Source organism: Oncorhynchus clarkii, chromosome 6, assembly GCF_045791955.1.
Source record: "Oncorhynchus clarkii lewisi isolate Uvic-CL-2024 chromosome 6, UVic_Ocla_1.0, whole genome shotgun sequence".
Classification (NCBI taxonomy): Eukaryota; Metazoa; Chordata; class Actinopteri; order Salmoniformes; family Salmonidae; genus Oncorhynchus; species Oncorhynchus clarkii.
In genome coordinates, this window is record NC_092152.1 from 59,289,495 (window position 1) to 59,312,161 (window position 22,667).

The 22,667-nt window shown below is 42.3% G+C and overlaps 1 protein-coding gene across 4 annotated transcripts in view; it reads right to left on the reverse strand.

The window, feature by feature from the left end:
- LOC139411363 (myosin light chain kinase 3-like) overlaps window positions 1-22,199 on the reverse strand; it is a 41,574-nt gene extending 19,375 nt beyond the window's left edge. For 2 of the 4 annotated variants that reach the window (XM_071157642.1, XM_071157641.1), the window contains exon 1: window positions 21,645-22,199. In XM_071157642.1, the coding sequence (XP_071013743.1) occupies window positions 21,645-21,722 (78 nt within the window). In that variant the 5' untranslated portion in view covers window positions 21,723-22,199. Of the gene's footprint in view, window positions 1-2,812; window positions 4,203-21,644 lie in introns of those variants that run through there. The other 2 variants (XM_071157639.1, XM_071157640.1) reach the window with 2 other exon arrangements.
- Window positions 22,200-22,667: the final 468 nt, after the last annotated feature.

The window sequence follows — 22,667 nt, forward strand, 5'->3', positions numbered from 1 at the left end:
AACTGTATTTTTTGTGAAGAATCAACAACAAGTGGGACAAAATCATGAAGGGGAACAACATTTATTGGATATTTCAAAAAATTTTAACAAATCAAAAACTGAAAAATTGGGCGTGCAAAATTATTCAGGCCCTTTACTTTCAGTGCAGCAAACTCTCTCCAGAAGTTCAGTGAGGATCTCTGAATGATCCAATGTTGACCTAAATGACTAATGATGATAAATACAATCCACCTGTGTGTAATCAAGTCTCCGTATAAATGCACCTGCACTGTGATAGTCTCAGAGGTCCGTTAAAAGCGCAGAGAGCATCATGAAGAACAAGGAACACACCAGGCATGTCCGAGATACTGTTGTGAAGAAGTTTAAAGCCGGATTTGGTTACAAAAATATTTCCCAAGCTTTAAACATCCCAAGGAGCACTGTGCAAGCGATAATATTGAAATGGAAGGAGTATCAGACCACTGCAAATCTACCAAGACCTGGCCGTCCCTCTAAACCTTCAGCTCATACAAGGAGAAGACTGATCAGAGATGCAGCCAAGAGGCCCATGATCACTCTGGATGAACTGCAGAGATCTACAGCTGAGGTGGGAGACTCTGTCCATAGGACAACAATCAGTCGTATATTGCACAAATCTGGCCTTCATGGAAGAGTGGCAAGAAGAAAGCCATTTCTTAAAGATATCCATAAAAAGTGTCGGTTAAAGTTTGCCACAAGCCACCTGGGAGACACACCAAACATGTGGAAGAAGGTGCTCTGGTCAGATGAAACCAAAATTGAACTTTTTGGCAACAATGCAAAACGTTATGTTTGGCGTAAAAGCAACACAGCTCATCACCCTGAACACACCATCCCCACTGTCAAACATGGTGGTGGCAGCATCATGGTTTGGGCCTGCTTTTCTTCAGCAGGGACAGGGAAGATGGTTAAAATTGATGGGAAGATGGATGGAGCCAAATACAGGACCATTCTGGAAGAAAACCTGATGGAGTCTGCAAAAGACCTGAGACTGGGACGGAGATTTGTCTTCCAACAAGACAATGATCCAAAACATAAAGCAAAATCTACAATGGAATGGTTCAAAAATAAACATATCCAGGTGTTAGAATGGCCAAGTCAAAGTCCAGACCTGAATCCACTCGAAGAAACTGTGGAAAGAACTGAAAACTGCTATTCACAAATGCTCTCCATCCAACCTCACTGAGCTCGAGCTGTTTTGCAAGGAGGAATGGGAAAAAATGTCAGTCTCTCAATGTGCAAAACTGATAGAGACATACCCCAAGCGACTTACAGCTGTAATCGCAGCAAAAGGTGGCGCTACAAAGTATTAACTTAAGGGGGCTGAATAATTTTGCACGCCCAATTTTTCAGTTTTTGATTTGTTAAAAAAGTTTGAAATATCCAATAAATGTCGTTCCACTTCATGCTTGTGTCCCACTTGTTGTTGATTCTTCACAAAAAAATACAGTTTTATATCTTTATGTTTGAAGCCTGAAATGTGGCAAAAGGTCGCAAAGTTCAAGGGGCCGAATACTTTCGCAAGGCACTGTAAATCAGCTTCTAGTGGAGCAATCTTCTAAATGTACTTTACATGTAATATTTTGGTGCCTCTAGGCCAATTCAGAAAGCTAATTGAGGGCTTATTTATTGATGAATGTGTTTGGTTTTTTATGACCATGTTTTTCTTTCTGCTTGCATTTTGAAGTGTGTATTTTCTGTCATTTCGGTAGTGCTCATCTGTAAAAGAGACCCTGGTCTCAGTGGGAATCCCTGATCTAATAAAAAGGTTGAAATAAATAAATGAATAAATAAGAGATCGTATTGAAAGACTATTCTAATTCCTAATTATGTGTTCAAACGAATAGATGACCAGCATTTGGTTCCACCTGCCTTCTAATGGTTTGTTAGTAGGCTACTGTATGTGGTAGCAAACATTAGTATTTAATGTCAAGATTATCAAGATGCCAGTGATGAAAACCTAATTTTGACATGAATCAGAAAATAGATTCTTCATACATTATATGTAATCCAGATTCTTTACCCTAAATTGTCATGAGCTGGAAGCATACAGTCAGTGGGAAAAAATCCCTCACACTTCAGTTTCACTTTGAACATAATGCTAGCCAACAGCCTGATCTTGACAGTAACATTACTGAAACAGCTCACATTGTTTCCCAACAGCTGAACAAACATTCTAGAGACAGTCGGTGACACGGGTCGCCTGGTTAAGTGACATTGCACAAGGCTACTATAGTAGCAACACTTTGCACTGGGAATTTCAACTGACATTTTGCTGGACAAACGTCCAACTTCAATTTACACTTCCTCATTATGTTAGGTCATGCCCTATGAAAATAGCAATGACCACTTATTGAGAGTTAACATTTAACAAAAGATGCTGTTACAGTAGTCAAATCACGAATATTGAAATCCTTTCCCACAAGCCCAAAGCATGAATTAGTCATTTTCAAAAGAGAAATTGTTCCCTTTATTTTACACCACATCATTTGGTGAATTAAACAGGATGAACGTTGCATATCCAATGCTGCAAATGAACTAATTTGAACTCATGTTCCCATTTGAATGAGAAAGTATTTAAAAAGTGTGCGAACTAAACATAATGACAGTGCACTCAGTACATAATGCACTGCGTACTTTCCAAAGGTTAAATTAAGTGGGTAATGGCTCACAAAAATAACTGATTATAAAATGTTAAAACCATAACTCAAACATTGTCAAGCACCTAAGGACATCACATTTAGTTCTGAAATGGCAAAGATGTGCCAGCCCGTTTTAACATGAGCTCACTGACCTCCTCCTCTTGGATGTACAGCAGGCCCTGTTTCCTCCAGGGTACGATGCCTTTCAAGATGAACTCCACTATCTTAGAGCTTCGGAAAACTTCCCCCACGTATCCCCAGAGCTTGTCCACGGCCGAAACCGAGCTCTCTATTCCTTCAATTTTCTCCCGTTGCCATTTACCCTCCTGCTGCAAGTTCTTCAGCAGTGCCACGGTTTCCCCACACATTACCCTGACCTCCGAGAACAAGGCTGGGTCCCCTCCACCTCCACGAGAGCCCCTGTCCACTGCCTGGGGGTCCCTGTCTTTTCTGAGCTGGGCCAGGTCCTTCTCCAGCATCCCCATGCCCTGACACACCATATCCAGCCTCCTGAGGACCTCTGTCTGGCTACAGGCTATCTGCTCCACCTTCACCTCAAGCTGATTCAGCTTGACCTCCATGCCTCCCAGGCTGTTCAGCAGGCTGTTAGTTGGCTTTTTCATTGCTCCAGAAGGGGCCCCAGCATTGTCCAATTTACCCCCCTCGTACATCTTAGCAATGCAGGAGGCCAATGTCTCTGGTTTACTCATAGTTCCAAGAAATTCCACACAGAAGGGAACAAGTGTCAAGCGAGACAAAGGAAGCTGTGCTAATCCACCTTGCTCCAAGCTGAATTGGATCTATTTTAGTTCAAGCTCCCGAGGTGGTGTTGTTCCGCTCCCATACAGGCAGTCTGCCGGACCCTGTTGTCTGTATGTGCCAGAGACATGACACTACTTAAATAAACACCAACTCTTCGCTATCTTATCTTTCCACTTGTCCCCCCCCCCCCCCCCTCTCTACCTACCTCTCTGTCCCAACCTTTTTATATAGTAGCCCCCACACTGCCAAAATTCCAATGGTCGCTTGACGTCACCAAAACATTTAAATTCAACCTCAGAAGATGCTGTTGACTGGTGGGCATGCAAGGAATGACCTTTTGAATATGGCCTTTCGCCAGTATTAAGAGAGAGATGTTGTGAACTTTGGAAAGGTTGTTGTTTTAAAATGTTGACCCACTGTCATGTTGCTTCCCCATTGGTATGTACAGGTTGTTTGTTAGTTTGCTGGTTGGTATATGTTTTAGTTTGTTTACTGGTGCTGATAGAGTGAAGTGAACCATTGGTGGATCTAAAGGTTCTGGTCCGCCCAGCACAGCTGCTCTGATTGGGTGACTGTCCCCCATCATCGCTCAAAGGAAAGTGACTTGACATTGGCTGACACTTCCCTTTAAAAATAAACCTCTGTAGACAGAGGAATGATGAAGTGCAAGCAGGAATCTAAGCAGTTGCCCTCTCCCTCTGGTCCATGGTAAGGGAGACTGGGGTTGGTTGCCTCATGGGTTGGTTGTCACAGTGCATATCACTCTGAATCTAGAGGGTGCTGTGTAATAATAAAAAAATTCAAAATGTATTAATTATTTGTCTAAACATAACATGTGTAAACATAACAAGATTCAATAACAGACAATCTGAACAAGGTCAACAGACATGTGACTAACAGAAATTGAACAATGTGTCCCTGAACAAAGGGAGGGGGGGTCAAAATCCAAAGTAACAGTAACAGTCAGTATCTGGTGTGGCCACCAGCTGAATTAAGTACTGCAGTGCATCTCCTCCGCATGGACTGCACCAGATGTGCCTGTTCTTGCTGTGAGATGTTACCCCACTCTTCCAACAAGGCACCTGCAAGTTCCAGGACATTTCTGTGGGGGGGGGGGGTCAAAGAGATCCCAGACGTGCTCAATGGGATTGAGAACACTGACATTCCTGTCTTGCAGGAAATCACGCACAGAACGAGCCGTGTGGCTGGTGGAATTGTCATGCTGGAGGGTCATGTCAGAATGTGCCTGCAGGAAGGGTACCACGAGGGAGGAGCATGTCTGCAATGACAACAAGCTCAGTCCAATGATGCTGTGACACACCGCCCCAGACTATGATGGATCCTCCACCTCCAAATCGGTCCTGCTCCAGAGTACAGGTCTCGGTGTAATGCTCATTCCTTCGACGATAAACACGAATCCGACCATCACCCCTAGTGAGACAAAACTGCGACTTGTCAGTGAAGAGCACTTTTTGCCAGTTCTGTCTGGTCCAGCGACGGTGGGTTTGTGCCCATAGGTGACGTTGTTGCCGGTGATGTCTGGTGAGGAGCTGCCTTTACAACAGGCCTACAAATCCTCAGTCCAGCCTCTCTCAGCCTATTGCGGACAGTCTGAGCTCTGATGGAAGGATTGTGCATTCCTGGTGTACCTCAGGCAGTTGTTGTTGCCGTCCTGTACCTGTCCCGCAAGTGTGATGTTTGGATATACTGATACCGTGCAAGTATTGTTACACGTGGTCTGCCACTGCGAGGACGATCAGCTGTCCGTCCTTTCTCCCTGTAGCACTGTCTTAGGTGTCTCGCAGTACGGACATTGCAATTTATTGTCCTGGCCACATCTGCAGTCCTCATGCCTCCTTGCCGCATGCCTAAGGCACGTTCACGCAGATGAGCAGGGACCCTGATCATCTTTCTTTTGGTGTTTTTCAGAGTTAGTAGAAAGGCCTCTTTAGTGTCCTAAGTTTTCATAACTGTGACCTTAATTGCCTACCGTCTGTAAGCTGTTAGTGTCTTAATGACCGTTCCACAGGTGCATGTTCATTAATTGTTTATGGTTCAGTGAACAAGCATGGGAAACAGCGTTTAAACCCTTTACAATAAAGATCTGTGAAGTTACTATGATTTTTACGAATGATCTTTTAAGGACAGAGTCCTGAAAAAGGGACGTTTCTTTTTTTTACTGAGTTTGTGTTTTTCATTGGTAAAATAAAAAACATGTAAAGTATTTCTTGTTATTTTTATTATTTTTATTCAATTTATTATTATTTATTATTATTTTTATTTATTAATATTTTTATTACATTTATTATTATTTTTTTATTTTTTTTATTTTTTTCTTGGGCCTCTATAACTATATCTATTTTTTTTTTGTGTGTGTGTGTGTGTGATTTGGATTCATCCCCTCTACCACACGGAACCCCACTAATCCTACCGACGGAAACGCACGAGGTGGCTAATAACAGACCTCCATCCTATGCTAGCTTGCTACCGATGGCCCGGCTATCTGTCTAAATCGCCGTGACCCCAACCGACCTCTCTACTCACTGGACCCTTTTGATCACTCGACTAAGCATGCCTCTCCTTAATGTCAATATGCCTTGTCCATTGCTGTTCTGGTTAGTGTTTATTGGCTTATTTCACTGTAGAGCCTCTAGTCCTGCTCACTATACCTTATCCAACCTATTAGTTCCACCACCCACACATGCGATGACATCTCCTGGTTTCAATGATGTTTCTAGAGGCAATATATCTCTCTTCATCACTCAATACCTAGGTTTACCTCCACTGTATTCACATCCTACCATACCTTTGTCTGTACATTATACCTTGAAGCTATTTTATCGCCCCCAGAAACCTCCTTTTATTCTCTATTCCAGACGTTCTAGACGACCAATTCTTATTGCTTTTAGCCGTACCCTTATCCTACTCCTCCTCTGTTCCTCTGGCGATGTAGAGGTGAATCCAGGCCCTGCAGTGCCTAGCTCCACTCCTATTCCCCAGGCGCTCTCTTTTGATGACTTCTGTAACCGTAATAGCCTTGGTTTCATGCATGTTAACATTAGAAGCATCCTCCCTAAGTTTGTTCTATTCACTGCTTTTGCACACTCTGCCAACCCGGATGTTCTAGCTGTGTCTGAATCCTGGCTTAGGAAGACCACCAAAAATTCTGATATTTTCATCCCAAACTACAACATTTTCAGACAAGATAGAACTGCCAAAGGGGGTGGTGTTGCAATCTACTGCAAAAATAGCCTGCAGAGTTCTGTCCTACTATCCAGGTCTGTACCCAAACAATTTGAACTTCTACTTTTAAAAATCCACCTCTCTAAAAACAAGTCTCTCACCGTTGCCGCCTGCTATAGACCACCCTCTGCCCCCAGCTGTGCTCTGGACACCATATGTGAACTGATTGCCCCCCATCTATCTTCAGAGCTCGTGCTGCTAGGCGACCTAAACTGGAACATGCTTAACACCCCAGCCATCCTACAATCTAAGCTTGATGCCCTCAATCTCACACAAATTATCAATGAACCTACCAGGTACCTCCCCAAAGCCTTACACACGGGCACCCTCATAGATATCATCCTAACCAACTTGCCTTCTAAATACACCTCTGCTGTCTTCAACCAAGATCTCAGCGATCACTGCCTCATTGCCTGCATCCGTAATGGGTCAGCGGTCAAAAGACCTCCACTCATCACTGTCTAACGCTCCCTGAAACACTTCAGCGAGCAGGCCTTTCTAATCGACCTGGCCGGGGTATCCTGGAAGGATATTGATCTCATCCCATCAGTAGAGGATGCCTGGGTATTTTTTTTAAATGCCTTCCTAACGTTCTTAAATAAGCATGCCCCATTCAAGAAATTTAGAACCAGGAACAGATATAGCCCTTGGTTCTCCCCAGACCTGACTGCCCTTAACCAACACAAAAACATCCTATGGCGTTCTGCATTAGCATCGAACAGCCCCCGTGATATGCAGCTGTTTAGGGAAGCTAGAAACCATTATACACAGGCAGTTAGAAAAGCCAAGGCTAGCTTTTTCAAGCAGAAATTTGCTTCCTGCAACACTAACTCAAAAAAGTTCTGGGACACTGTAAAGTCCATGGAGAATAAGAACACCTCCTCCCAGCTGCCCACTGCACTGAAGATAGGAAACACTGTCACCACTGATAAATCCACCATAATTGAGAATTTCAATAAGCATTTTTCTACGGCTGGCCATGCTTTCCACCTGGCTACTCCTACCCCGGTCAACAGCACTGCTCCCCCCACAGCAACTCGCCCAAGCCTTCCCCATTTCTCCTTCTCCCAAATCCAGTCAGCTGATGTTCTGAAAGAGCTGCAAAATCTGGACCCCTACAAATCAGCTGGGCTAGACAATCTGGACCCTTTCTTTCTAAAATTATCTGCCAAAATTGTTGCCACCCCTATTACTAGCCTGTTCAACCTCTCTTTCGTGTCGTCTGAGATTCCCAAAGATTGGAAAGCAGCTGCGGTCAACCCCCTCTTCAAAGGGGGGGACACTCTTGACCCAAACTGCTACAGACCTATATCTATCCTACCCTGCCTTTCTAAGGTCTTCGAAAGCCAAATCAACAAACAGATTACTGACCATTTTGAATCTCACCATACCTTCTCTGCTATGCAATCTGGTTTCAGAGCTGGTCATGGGTGCACCTCAGCCACGCTCAAGGTCCTAAACGATATCTTAACCGCCATCGATAAGAAACATTACTGTGCAGCCGTATTAATTGATCTGGCCAAGGCTTTTGACTCTGTCAATCACCACATCCTCATCGGCAGACTCGACAGCCTTGGTTTCTCAAATGATTGCCTCGCCTGGTTCACCAACTACTCTGATAGAGTTCAGTGTGTCAAATCTGAGGGTCTGCTGTCCGGACCTCTGGCAGTCTCTATGGGGGTGCCACAGGGTTCAATTCTTGGACCGACTCTCTTCTCTGTATACATCAATGATGTCGCTCTTGCTGCTGGTGAGTCTCTGATCTACCTCTACACAGACGACACCATTCTGTATACTTCTGGCCCTTCTTTGGACACTGTGTGAAAAACCTCTTGGATTTAGGGGGCGCTATTTTAATTTTTGGATGAAAAACGTTCCCGTTTTAAACAAGATATTTTGTCACGAAAAAATGCTCGACTATGCATATAATTGACAGCTTTGGAAAGAAGACACTCTGACGTTTCCAAAACTGCAAAGATATTGTCTGTGAGTGCCACAGAACTTATGTTACAGGCGAAACCCAGATAAAAATCCCACCAGGAAGTACCACATTTTTTGAAACCACCTCATGCCAATGACTCCTTATATGGCTGTGAATGAGCTATGAATGAGCTTACGTTTTCCACGTATTCCCCAAGGTATCTACAGCATTGTGACATCTTTTTACGCATTTCCATTGAAGAATAGCCGTAAGGGAGCATATTTAGTAAGTGGTTACATGGTGTCTCCCGCAGAAAATCTTGCGTAAAATACTGAGGTAGCCATTTTTCAATCGCTTCTTATGAGAAACCAATTGCCTCGAAGGATATAGTATATAAAAATATATATGTTAAAAACACCTTGAGGATGGATCCTAAACAACGTTTGCCGTGTTTCTGTCGATATTATGGAGTTCATTTTGAAAAAAGTTTGCCGTTGTAATGGTAGCATTTTCCGGTCGATTTCTCAGCCAAGCATGATGAACAAACGGGAGCTATTTCGCCTACAAAAATAAGATTTTTGGAAAAAAGTTACATTTGCTATCTAACTGGGAGTCTCCTGAGTGAAAGCATCCAAAGTTCTTCAAAGGTAAATGATTTAATTTGGTTGCTTTTCTTATTTTGGTGAAAATGTTGCCTGCTGCCAGCAGAGCTAGCATAGCATTATGCCATGATAAACTTACACAAATGCTTGTCTAGCGTTGGCTGAAACGCATATTTTGAAAATCTGAGATGACAGTGTTGTTAACAAAAGGCTAAGCTTGTGTTTGAATATATTTATTTCATTTAATTTGCGATTTTCATGAATAGGAAAAGTATTTATGTCCGCTGCGTCATGCAAATTTGTTTGAGGCTATGATTACGCTCCCGGATCCGGGATTGCTCGTCGCAAGAGACCCTCCAGGCAAGCTTCAATGCCATACAACTCTCCTTCCGTGGCCTCCAATTGCTCTTAAATACAAGTAAAACTAAATGCATGCTCTTCAACCGATCGCTGCCTGCACCTGCCCACCTGTCCAACATCACTACTCTGGACGGCTCTGACTTAGAATACGTGGACAACTACAAATGCCTAGGTGTCTGGTTAGACTGTAAACTCTCCTTCCAGACCCACATCAAACATCTCCAATCCAAAGTTAAATCTAGAATTGGCTTCCTATTTCGCAACAAAGCATCCTTCACTCATGCTGCCAAACATACCCTTGTAAAACTGACCATCCTACCAATCCTCGACTTCGGCGATGTCATTTACAAAATAGCCTCCAATACCCTACTCAACAAATTGGATGCAGTCTATCACAGTGCAATCTGTTTTGTCACCAAAGCCCCATATACTACCCACCATTGCGACCTGTACGCTCTCGTTGGCTGGCTCTCGCTTCATACTCGTCGCCAAACCCACTGGCTCCATGTCATCTACAAGACCCTGCTAGGTAAAGTCCCCCCTTATCTCAGCTCGCTGGTCACCATAGCTTCTCCCACCTGTAGAACACGCTCCAGCAGGTATATCTCTCTAGTCACCCCCAAAACCAATTCTTTCTTTGGCCGCCTCTCCTTCCAGTTCTCTGCTGCCAATGACTGGAACGAACTACAAAAATCTCTGAAACTGGAAACACTTATCTCCCTCACTAGCTTTAAGCACCAACTGTCAGAGCAGCTCACAGATTACTGCACCTGTACATAGCCCACCTATAATTTAGCCCAAACAACTACCTCTTTCCCTACTGTATTTATTTTATTTATTTATTTTGCTCCTTTGCACCCCATTATTTTTATTTCTACTTTGCACATTCTTCCACTGCAAATCTACCATTCCAGTGTTTTACTTGCTATATTGTATTTACTTTGCCACCATGGCCTTTTTTTGCCTTTACCTCCCTTATCTCACTTCATTTGCTCACATCATATATAGACTTGTTTATACTGTATTATTGACTGTATGTTTGTTTTACTCCATGTGTAACTCTGTGTCGTTGTGCTTTATTTTATCTTGGCCAGGTCGCAATTGTAAATGAGAACTTGTTCTCAACTTGCCTACCTGGTTAAATAAAGGTGAAATAAAAATAAAATATATTTTTTTATAAAGGTTTGAATTCTGGGATTATACATAAAAAATATGTTTATAGAAAAGAGAAAAAGAAGAGCTATTCCAAACCTTTTTCTGAGTTACTAGGTCAAGCCATGTGGTTACTAGCATTGGTTGGGTTGGTAGTCATCAACTCATTGTAACCATACTGTCCGGGGACATTATACTGGCAGTGACACAATATATCCCAAGCTATTTTGTGCTGTTGCTATAAAAACCTCCTTTCCCAGTAAACACAAACACCTTTGGCCAACATATCAAAATGTGTTGGGAATACAGTGCCTTGAGAAAGTATTCGGCCCCCTTGAACTTTGCGACCTTTTGCCACATTTCAGGCTTCAAACATAAAGATATAAAACTGTATTTTTTTGTGAAGAATCAACAACAAGTGGGACACAATCATGAAGTGGAACGACATTTATTGGATATTTCAAACTTTTTTAACAAATCAAAAACTGAAAAATTGGGCGTGCAAAATTATTCAGCCCCCTTAAGTTAATACTTTGTAGCGCCACCTTTTGCTGCGATTACAGCTGTAAGTCGCTTGGGGTATGTCTCTATCAGTTTTGCACATCGAGAGACTGAAATTCTTTCCCATTCCTCCTTGCAAAACAGCTCGAGCTCAGTGAGGTTGGATGGAGAGCATTTGTGAACAACAGTTTTCAGTTCTTTCCACAGATTCTCGATTGGATTCAGGTCTGGACTTTGACTTGGCCATTCTAACACCTGGATATGTTTATTTTTGAACCATTCCATTGTAGATTTTGCTTTATGTTTTGGATCATTGTCTTGTTGGAAGACAAATCTCCGTCCCAGTCTCAGGTCTTTTGCAGACTCCATCAGGTTTTCTTCCAGAATGGTCCTGTATTTGGCTCCATCCATCTTCCCATCAATTTTAACCATCTTCCCTGTCCATGCTGAAGAAAAGCAGGCCCAAACCATGATGCTGCCACCACCATGTTTGACAGTGGGGATGGTGTGTTCAGCTGTGTTGCTTTTACGCCAAACATAACATTTTGCATTGCAATTTTGGTTTCATCTGACCAGAGCACCTTCTTCCACATGTTTGGTGTGTCTCCCAGGTGGCTTGTGGCAAACTTTAAACGACACTTTTTATGGATATCTTTAAGAAATGGCTTTCTTCTTGCCACTCTTCCATAAAGGCCAGATTTGTGCAATATACTACTGATTGTTGTCCTATGGACAGAGTCTCCCACCTCAGCTGTAGATCTCTGCAGTTCATCCAGAGCGATCATGGGCCTCTTGGCTGCATCTCTGATCAGTCTTCTCCTTGTATGAGCTGAAAGTTTAGAGGGACGGCCAGGTCTTGGTAGATTTGCAGTGGTCTGATACTCCTTCCATTTCGATATTATCGCTTGCACAGTGCTCCTTGGGATGTTTAAAGCTTGGGAAATCTTTTTGTATCCAAATCCAGCTTTAAACTTCTTCACAACAGTATCTCGGACCTGCCTGGTGTGTTTCTTGTTCTTCATGATGCTCTCTGCACTTTTAACGGACCTCTGAGACTATCACAGTGCAGGTGCATTTATACGGAGACTTGATTACACACAGGTGGATTGTATTTATCATCATTAGTCATTTAGGTCAACATTGGATCATTCAGAGATCCTCACTGAACTTCTGGAGAGAGTTTGCTGCACTGAAAGTAAAGGGGCTGAATAATTTTGCACGCCCAATTTTTCAGTTTTTGATTTGTTAAAAAAGTTTGAAATATCCAATAAATGTCGTTCCACTTCATGATTGTGTCCCACTTGTTGTTGATTCTTCACAAAAAAATACAGTTTTATATCTTTATGTTTGAAGCCTGAAATGTGGCAAAAGGTCGCAAAGTTCAAGGGGGCCGAATACTTTCGCAAGGCACTTTATGTAGTGTGCAGAGCATTTGCAGATTGGGAAGACGTCACCGAGACATCAGAATAAAATGTTGATGCCTGGCCAATGTATAAACGATGTAGAACTCTAGAATGTAGAATGTGAGACGTCTTGCCAATTAGCAAAATGTCTGAACTGCTTTTTGCCAATGCATCATGTATATCTGTTGGGCAGAGGAGTGGGAGTGTTGGCTCTTTTTTTCCCCCTCCCCAATTTCATGGTACACAATTGGCAGTTACAGTCTTGTCCCATCGCTGTAACTCCTGTACGGATTCAGGAGAGGCGAAGTTCGAGAGCCGTGTGTCCTCCGAAACACGATCCAACCAAGCCATACAGCTTCTTGACACAATGCCCACTTAACCCGGAAGCCAGCTGCACCAGTGTGTCAGAGGAAACACTGTACACCTGGCAATTGTGTCAGCGTGCATTGTACCCAGCCCGCCACAGGAGTCATTAGGGCACGATGGGACAATTGTGTGCCGCCCCATGGGTCTCCCGGTTGCCTGGACTTGAACCAGGATCTCTTGTGACACAGCCTTAGTGCCTTAAACCACTGCGCCACTCGGGAGACACCAAACACATATTTTTTATTACACACCCACACATGTGCGCAAACATGCGCATACACACAAATATACTCAAAATGTCATACGTTGTTCTCAAGGTATAAAATGCTGAATTCTGTTAGGAATATTGTTCTATAAAACAAAGCCATTTCTAAGACTGTGCTATATTGCGTAATTCCATGTTAAAAAGGAATAAGCTACTAGCAAATGTGACAACCCACCCCATACGACAACCAACCCTGCGATGAGGCTGGTTGTCACAAGTGGGCAAGGTGGGTTTGATTGCTTGTTGGAATAAGATATGAGAATTAAAATAGTCCCTATTCCACCCAAGACATTTCTGTTAATGTTGAAAGGAGTCTTGGAAGATATAAGAGAGAGTAAAAACTGTGACATCCAACCCCGGTATCCCCTACTGTGTCCCCTACTGTCCCATTGGATGGGAATGTTTTCCTGGAACATCCTGGCATTTTGTACTGCATGGGTCTTTCCCCATTTTCCAGTTATTAGTAAAGTATTCAGGTATTGTAAAGAGTGTTTGTTCTTTATCCTACTATTAAAAAAGACAGTTCAATGACAAATGGACCTCAATGATGAAATCTCAATTTCAATGATTCAACAAGCTAGACCTTACATTTTTTTAGGCTAACATGCTCAGCTGTTGACAAATGAGGTCTAGCAAAATTATCTTGGTAAATATGCGTTAAGGCCATTTCTGAGAAGACAAAAGTTTTTTCTAATAATTCAATTATCACACATTCTGGGGATATGTCTTCATCCCAGTGCTGTGAATAGTGATGCAATGATTTGATGAAATGATGGGTCCCTGTCTCCTGGTCCGGAGAGCAGAAGATAGCCCATAGAACCATCGATATGCAACTGTAACACCGCCAAGTAGTGGACGGAGTCCCTTAGGCCCAGTTCTAATGGGCAGAATGTAAGCTGGGTGCTTTATTTATAAAGTCCTTCCCAATGAGACTACAGGCTAGCTCTCTGCCTTGGGCCTACGCCAGGAACCATCCCACTGAAATGTAACCACATTATGCAATGGAGTGGCAATGGAAATCTCTGGTAGGATGCTGGCCCATCAAAGGAATGTGGCTCCGCTGTGGTTTTCCACAAGGGGGTTTGGCTGACTGGGGGGGGGGGGGGGGCGTCACAGCAGCTCTGAACAATCATAACAACTCCATTTACCACCCCTTAACCCAGGGCAGGCTAGTTAGCTAGCGTCCTAGTATATCAGAAAGTAAGCGTTGCTCATAAATGAATGTCTACTCCCCCAAAATGGGGCAGCCAGCTGCATTGAATAACAGGAAACAATAGATAATGAGAGGTGCGGTGACATGGGATCAGGCCAGCGATGATAATGTGACCCAATACACATGGGTCATGGAGGGTGGGCCCGTAATACCAAGACCACAACAACATTTCAAATCCGAACAATCAAGGTCATGGACTCGTTGAACAATTATTAGGCTACTTTGGTTATTTAGTTACTGTATATAAAAACAATAGACAGTCACATTTTAATGGCAAATTAAATGACACAAATAAATAACCCTTAGTCTGAAAAGTAATTTAATATTTCACCTACAATAACTCCGTCGTCATTTAGCACAGATCTATTACATTTATTGCTTTGCTTAACCCTTTACACTAGTGAAAACTGGTCTATATGGATAGGGGGACACATTTGAATGTTTAACAAAATAACTATAAAAAGGATATGCATGACCATGGTAGCAATTGAAAGAGTACACTTAGGATCTTATGGGGAAGTTATCAGACCAAATGTGAGGACACAATAGTTCACCTGAGACAAGACTGAATCCAAACAACAAATGCTCAAAGTTGCCCAATTAACGTGAGGGATTTCGAACAATTGTCAAGTTTAGAACGACTGTCAGTCAAAACCCATATAGCGTTGTGAAGCGGAGACCCTGAGCTCTGACGTCATGTATAGAATGTTACTGTACAGCCACTGCGTTACAATTTAGGGGCTTATCAATGACCAAACCTACCATTCCGACTACTTTAACAATGATTTGTGGGCAGTGGCTTCAAAACAACAACAACAACAAATCTACAATTTAAAAAAAAAAACATTTAGGTGGAAATTATACTTCCACCCAAAAGGGCACTTTGGAGACTGGAAGGGCAAATGGGCATGTTCTCTGCAAAGTTAGAGCCCTATCTGTGCACATGCCTGCCGGGAGGGACCATTAGACATCAAACATACGGACAGTTTCCCTCATTTGCACAGCTGCTGTGGTACCACTAGAGCTACTTAACACGTTTACTTGTATTTAATGTCTGTAAAAGTATCTGTAACAATAGCAGTAAAATAAACATGGCTCCTGGCAGGCACCAATAAAATCACAGAGTGGGAGAACATCAGACAGAGGAAATAAAGGAAACCCAACTAACTGGAGGGTTAATCTGGGTTATTTTCCCTCTGAAATGGAAACGTGACACCAAAGCTACCTCCCTGACACAACAACATTTCAGACCTGTGAGGTCACTGGAGAGGGTATTCTGGGTTTCGTCCAGTCCTCTCCATCTAACCCTGTACCATTACAGCCCATTGTCTACCAAAAGAGAAAATATGAAAACTGTCTGACTGAACGCCTCTGCATAGTTTCCATTCCCCCGTTTACAGGGGCAGTTCCATGTTACGTGACCGAATTTTGTGAGGTGGGGTGAAGAAGAATTGCGGGTGGAGGTCAGTGGGAGGTTTGCTTTGAACCCACAAAAAAACAAATTTGATATTTTCCAATTTTACACTGAATGGAACATTCTGGAGTGCATGTTCGGCTGACAGCATTGTGTGCATGGGAAATTCTCTGGATTTGTATCTGACTGGTATACTGATTTATTAAAACAAGTCCATCATTTTCATGAAGTGTTAGATGCATCTAAGTGTGCGTGGCAAGGTTTGAGCCTAGTGGGTCTAGTTAGAGCTCTTGGCAGACCAGAGGAGTCAGTATTTTGATCTGTTTGGAGAGCTACTGATGGAAAGTCTTTTGCTGTACCTAATGCTCCTCTTTCTCCACGACCCCTGACATTAATATGATACATGTATGTCAATCACAAGTTTAAAATAACATTGTGGTTCTGTGGGAGTAATACCACACAGCATATCAAATCAAAGTTTATTTGTCAAATACAACAGGTGTGGACCTTACAGTGAAATGCTTACTTACAGGCTCTAACCAATAGTGCAAAAAAAGGTATTATGTGAACAATAGGTAAGTAAAGAAATCAAAATAACAGTAAAAAGACAGTGAAAAATAACAGTAGTGAGGCTATATACAGTAGCGAGGCTACATACAGGCTCTGATTAGTCGAGCTGATTGAGGTAGTATGTACATTTGAAGTCGGAAGTTTACATACACTTAGGTTGGAGTCATTAAAACTAGTGTAGTTTTGGCAAGTCGGTCAGGACATCTACTTTGTGCATGACACAAGTCATTTTTCCAACAATTGTTTACAGACAGATTATTTCACGTATAATTCACTGTATCACAATTCCAGTGGGTCAGAAGTTTACATACACTAAGTTGACTGTGCCTTTAAACAGCTTTAATCCAGAAAATGATGTCATGGCTTTAGAAGCTTCTGATAGGCTAATTGACATCATTTGAGTCAATTGGAGGTGTGCATGTGATTGTATTTCAAGGCCTACCAACACCATGGGACCACACAGCCGTCATACTGCTCAGGAGGGGAAGCGTTATGTCTCCTAGAGATGAATGTACTTTGGTGCGAAAAGTTAAAATCAATCCCAGAACAACACCAAAGGACCGTGTGAAGATGCTGGAGGAAACAGGTACAAAAGTATTTATATCCACTGTAAAACGAGTCCTCTATCGACATAACCTGAAAGGCCGCTCAGCAAGGAAGAAGCAAGGAAGGCTGCATGACACATTTGACCCAAATTAAACAACTTAAAGACAATGCTACCAAATACTAATTGAGTGTATAAACTTCTGACCCACTGGGAACATGATGAAAGAAATAAAAGCTGAAATAAATCATTATCTCTACTCTTATTCTGACATTTCACATTCTTAAAATAAAGTGGTGATCCTAACTGGCCTAAGACAGGGAATTTTTACAAGGATTTAATGTCAGGAATTGTGAAACTGAGTTTAAATGTATTTGGCTAAGGTGTATGTAAACTTCAGACTTCAACTGTACATGTAGATATGGTTAAAGTGACTATACATATGATGAACAGAGTAGCAATAGGGTAAAATCCTAGAGAAAGTTTGTAATATTTACCGTATGTAAAATATATCTCAACAAAAGTAATGTTGAAATAGGCCTAGTAATGGTTGTAGACTTCCCAAAGTTACCATTGTTTGTTTGCATGCTCATTGTGGTGGTCGTCTCATAAACAAACTTGAACATTGTGAAAATTCTGTGCAATTTCCAGCGAGTGTTTACTGTGAACACCGAGGTTGTACCCAGTTAAAGTGAACAGTGGCCAAGCATTTGATCATAATGTAGGCCTACCAGAGTGGCCACCATCAAAAACAATGAAGAAAATGCATCCCATACATTTTAACATGGAAATAGCTGTTCTCTCATACAGTCTACAGTAGCAGCAAATGTGCAGTGTTCAATGTAGGCATACAGACTTTTGAAAAAACAAGCAGGTCTTAATATGATAAATGTCAATCACAAGTTCAAAATACCACTGTGGTTCTGTGGGAGTAATACCACAGCATATCCTAGTGAAAGGTTGATGTAATATTTACTTTACTGGGCCGACGGAGCCTGCATCTATGGTCAGTCTCAGCAGAGAGAGAGAGCAGCAGACTGATGATCCGCCTCTCAACATCCCCTCCGCTCTCTCTTTCCTCCACTGACACTGACAAAAAGGGACACTCTTCCAGTTGATGGCAAAACTCGAGTCGCACCGCATTATTTCTGCCTCATGTTGTTACTTCTATTAACAGAAAAAGTGTAAAATTCCTATTCAAAGACCTAAGCAGCTAATAATAACGCATGCCTATCAATACACTTTCCTACTCATTGATTACTGCTGCAATGCTTGTTGTAACGTAAACTCACGTAAACTCGTACATCGCCTTGGTCTGTACAATTGCCCTTATTTTAGTGCCCCAAAAACGTAATACTTCCAGATCAACTGTAATGTCAATACCATTGTAAAGCACCATTTATCCCCTTTCAAACAGAATCAATTACATGACCTAAACGCTGCCCGTTTCTGCATAATTCAAGCAGGCAATGAGCCCCGTGGGTCTTTTTAAAAATAGCGGGTGGGGAAGTTGCGTGATAGTGAGAAGGAGGGATGTTGTGTGGGAAAATTGCTTTTTTCACTCGATCTGTCCAACTTATCACCTTATCGCCTCTAAAATGTAAATAAAACACTATAAAGAGTTTATATAATGTGTCATTACATACCTATTTGAAGGTTTGTGTCGAATTTGAATCGGGTTTTTAGGGCGGTGCTAAAGTGATCTTAAAATAGAGACTTTGAGAATGATGATCGCATGCAATGATGATGGAAAAAAATGACTAGGTATCCCCCCCTTACCCCCGTCACTGTCCATTTCTTGTTTTTAGAGGATGATAGAAGTGCTACACCTGGTGGAGAGAGATTGTAAGACAGAAATAGTTGCTTAACGTGTGCTGTACGTTACGACATGACACGTCAAGATGTAACTGGAGGGTCAGATTTTTCAACTTTTCTCCAATACTATAGAGCCATTACCATGTCGATCAACGCTTGCATAGAAACCTAGCTCACACCCCCGACTTGGACGTCAACACAGTCGCTACAGTCCCATTAGTTTTCTTTGTAGCCTCGTTTGAATGTTGCGGTTGCGCACATTTGTACGGAATGGGGTGAGTTTAAGTTAGTGCTAAATGGAAATAGGAAGAAAGCCATTTCACGGTTTACAAAGTGTTGACAGTGCTGAGTAAGAATTTAAACATGAACTCACTTATTTAAAAAAAATGGCAACGGTTCGCATACCCGGGTGCAGGGCAGCTGAATCGGGTGCACCTACAATTAACAGCCCGAGATTAATAAATAAAAAAAATAGGAACACAAGGATTTATTTATTTTATTTTTTATTTAAACTTTATTTAACTAGGCAAGTCAGTTAAGAACAAATTCTTATTTACAATGACGGCCAAACCCAGACGACGCTGGGCCAATTGCGCGCTGCCCTATGGGACTCCCAATCACGGCCGGATGTGATGCAGCCTGGATTAGAACCAGGGACTGCAGTGCCCTTTATCAACTAGAAATGACTTGGAGATCGGACAGGTTGGTGACCACTCCTCTAGAAAATTGACTGAAGTTCAATCTCGAGTGGTGCTTCTCTTCATTGGCTGATATGTATTCTGCGTGGAATTCCAGGGGAGCTGAGTGGCAGTTTAGCGGGAATGTTGCTAAAAAAATCACTCAAGTACAGCTTCCCAGAGGATAATAGGGATTTGTGTATGTTCTTAAACCAGCTGCCAGAGTTAAAGCTATGGATAACAAACAGATAACATGCTAATACACAAGTGGTGGTTTGTACCGTTTAAGATGTTGGAGGACAATCTTTTTTTTTAATGAGCATGGCCTTATTTTTATTACAGCATATTGAATGACTGTCATGCATATTCCATTCACCTAGCTCACTGTAACATCGATAGGCTTAGGATAGTGCATGCTACTCAAATTTCCCTATACCCATCATGAGGTTGCTACAACCTATGAATGAACATTTACATTGTAGGTGCACAGGTCGAGAGAAATTTGAGTAATCAAGGTGACAGACATTGACACATTCAATACCGCCTTGCACACTCTTTCCTGCATCTAGCTAATCTAGGGTGTAATCATTAGTCCAACAGTTGAAAACAAGAGTTTCTAATGGACAAATTCAGGTATTTTTATCCCTGTTTCGATCCGTTTGCTTCCGTTTAAGAAACGTTTTCCCACAGAATTGGCGGAATGAATACACCCCATGATCCCACACAGCCTACATCGTTGTCACCATATTAAAGTCATAGTCAACATACTGTAGCTACTAAAACTAACACATTATTAAATCCACTACAATCATGCAGTGCAGTGTTCAGTCAGCAGGAAGCAGTTTAGCAGCTACACCGGCGGGCCCCATGGCAATAAATGTATAACACCAAAATCTTACCTTGACTTGAGAGTTCCAGTTTTGGATAGGCATAGCCAACTGTTCAACTATTGTCTTTCTCTCTCTTTGAGTCAACAACTCACCACATTGTATGCACTGAAGTGATAGCTAGCTGTAGCTTACGTGTTCACCACAAGATTCATTCTCTGATCTTTGATTGGGCGGACAACATGTCAGTTCATGCTGCAAGAGCTCTTATAGGTTGGAGGACGTCCCCCGGAAGTTGTCATAATTACTGTGTAAGTCTATGGAAGGGGGTGAGAACCTCAAGTCTCCTAGGCTTTGTATTGAAGTCAATGTACCCAGAGGAGGACGGAAACTAGCTGTCCTCCGGCTACACCATGGTGCTACCCTACAGAGTGCTTTTGAGGCTACTGTAGACCTTCATTGCAAAACAGTTTATTTTAATTATTTGGTGACATGAATATATTTAGTTTAGTTTTATCTAAAAAGGGTAACTTTTTTTAATGTTTCACTATTTTTATTTTATGAAATTCACTTAGGAGGATGGTCCTCCCCTTCCTCCTTAGAGGAACACACAAACACACACACACACACAAACTGTCTTTTGATATGGATAGACAAATACAGACCTTCAAAAATACAACTTATTTTCTGCAAGAAGTCATGTTTTCGGCAAGCTTGTTGAACAAATGATCTAACCCTGAGGGCTATGCTTCATATATTATTTAATAACATAAAATAAGTTTTACTTCATAAGAAAATCTTAATTCAAGGACTTAAATGGTAATTGAGAAAAACAACACCGTAATAACTCACTCTTCTCCCAAATGTTATTTTCCAACTGACCACCTCCAAATAACATTCCCCATGCTCCCATGCTGTGTTAAGGGCAACGATAAAAACTAATGGAGTTAGATATGGTACAGTAAATGTGACTTGTGAATGTGACTTGGTCTCACTTCACTGACCAAGCACTAATGTGATTTTGAGCACACAAGGCTGTTTGTTTGTTTGTTTCTGTTCAATGATGTTGATGCATCGTTTTCTTTGAGAGTATGATGATTTGTGATTTAATATTATGTAACCCTTATGAATATTAGAATGACACAAACATATTCTAGAGTCTAGAAAGGAATTAATTTAGTTTTGCCTAGCATCTTTTATTAGATGCCTATTATTAATTAGGCAGCCTTGTGTGACCAATGGTCTGTCTTGAATCTAACTTCATCCATGAACCTGATTAAATAAAATTACAAAAATAAAACTAGCTTGTATAACCTCAACCCAAAAGCAATGAGTGCCAAGTCTCTTACCGTGAACTTTTGAATGTAGTCAGATACGCTGAAACCTCCAGTGCGTAGAAGGAGAGTTCTATAGACGGAGGTTCCCATCACTTTCTCTCTGCCCAAGGTTAGGACCTACGGTTCTCCATACCAGGGTCTCTGTGCCTTATGGAGAGGGTGAATGGGGAAGCCGGGCCCTCTGGGTACTGAAACATAGTGGAAAAGAAAGATGGGTGCTGACAGAGACAACTCTATCTTATCGCCCGGTGCCTCTTCCTGTGCTGTAGCTGGGTCCCTATCCTGTCCCCTCTCGTAGTGATATCAGCACTGCTCCAGCACCACAGCCGGCCCAGAGCAAAGAGCACTTCCTGCAGGGAGATAACAGCTGCCTGAGATTAGGCAGGGTATGCACGAAATGTGAGTGTCCTGCTTTATTAATAGGGGTTCAGATTGGCCTTTTTGTTTTGGAAGGTCTCTGTGGGGGTCCTCCTCCCACCCAGTGATTATGAGAGGATGATTCCTAGTCTGAGGTGAAGAGAGCCTGTTCTCAGATCTCTCACGAATGCCCTCTCTCTGCACCCCACTGAGGTTAATACCAGTGTACTCCATCCTGTTTACCCCTCCGTGTGTGTGTGTGTGTGTGTGTTTTTTGAGTGCGTGCGTGTGTGTGAACCTGTTAGGGATCTGATCCCACACAACTCTGCTTTGGGGCAACAGAAGGTGCGTCACCAACACTCAAATGCAGTGGCATCGTGTTGCTGGTCTTAACCTCAAAACCACCCATGTCTTACACTCAGGGATAAAGAGGCCCCCTCTCAGCCTGGCAGCAACAGGGTTTTAGGTGGAATGGAAAAGTCTTCACCTCCTGGCAAGCATCCCACTGCAGTTTTTTCCTCCTCAAGAACACCTTGTTTAGAAGTGCAGGGTATTTTTGAAATATTGTCTACAGGCTCTGGCGTCTGCAGGGGAAGTGTCAGCTCTATGATGCAGGAAGAAGTATGCACGCCAGAGGGATGATGTCCCAATGGTCCTAAGGAGATGATGATGATGCAC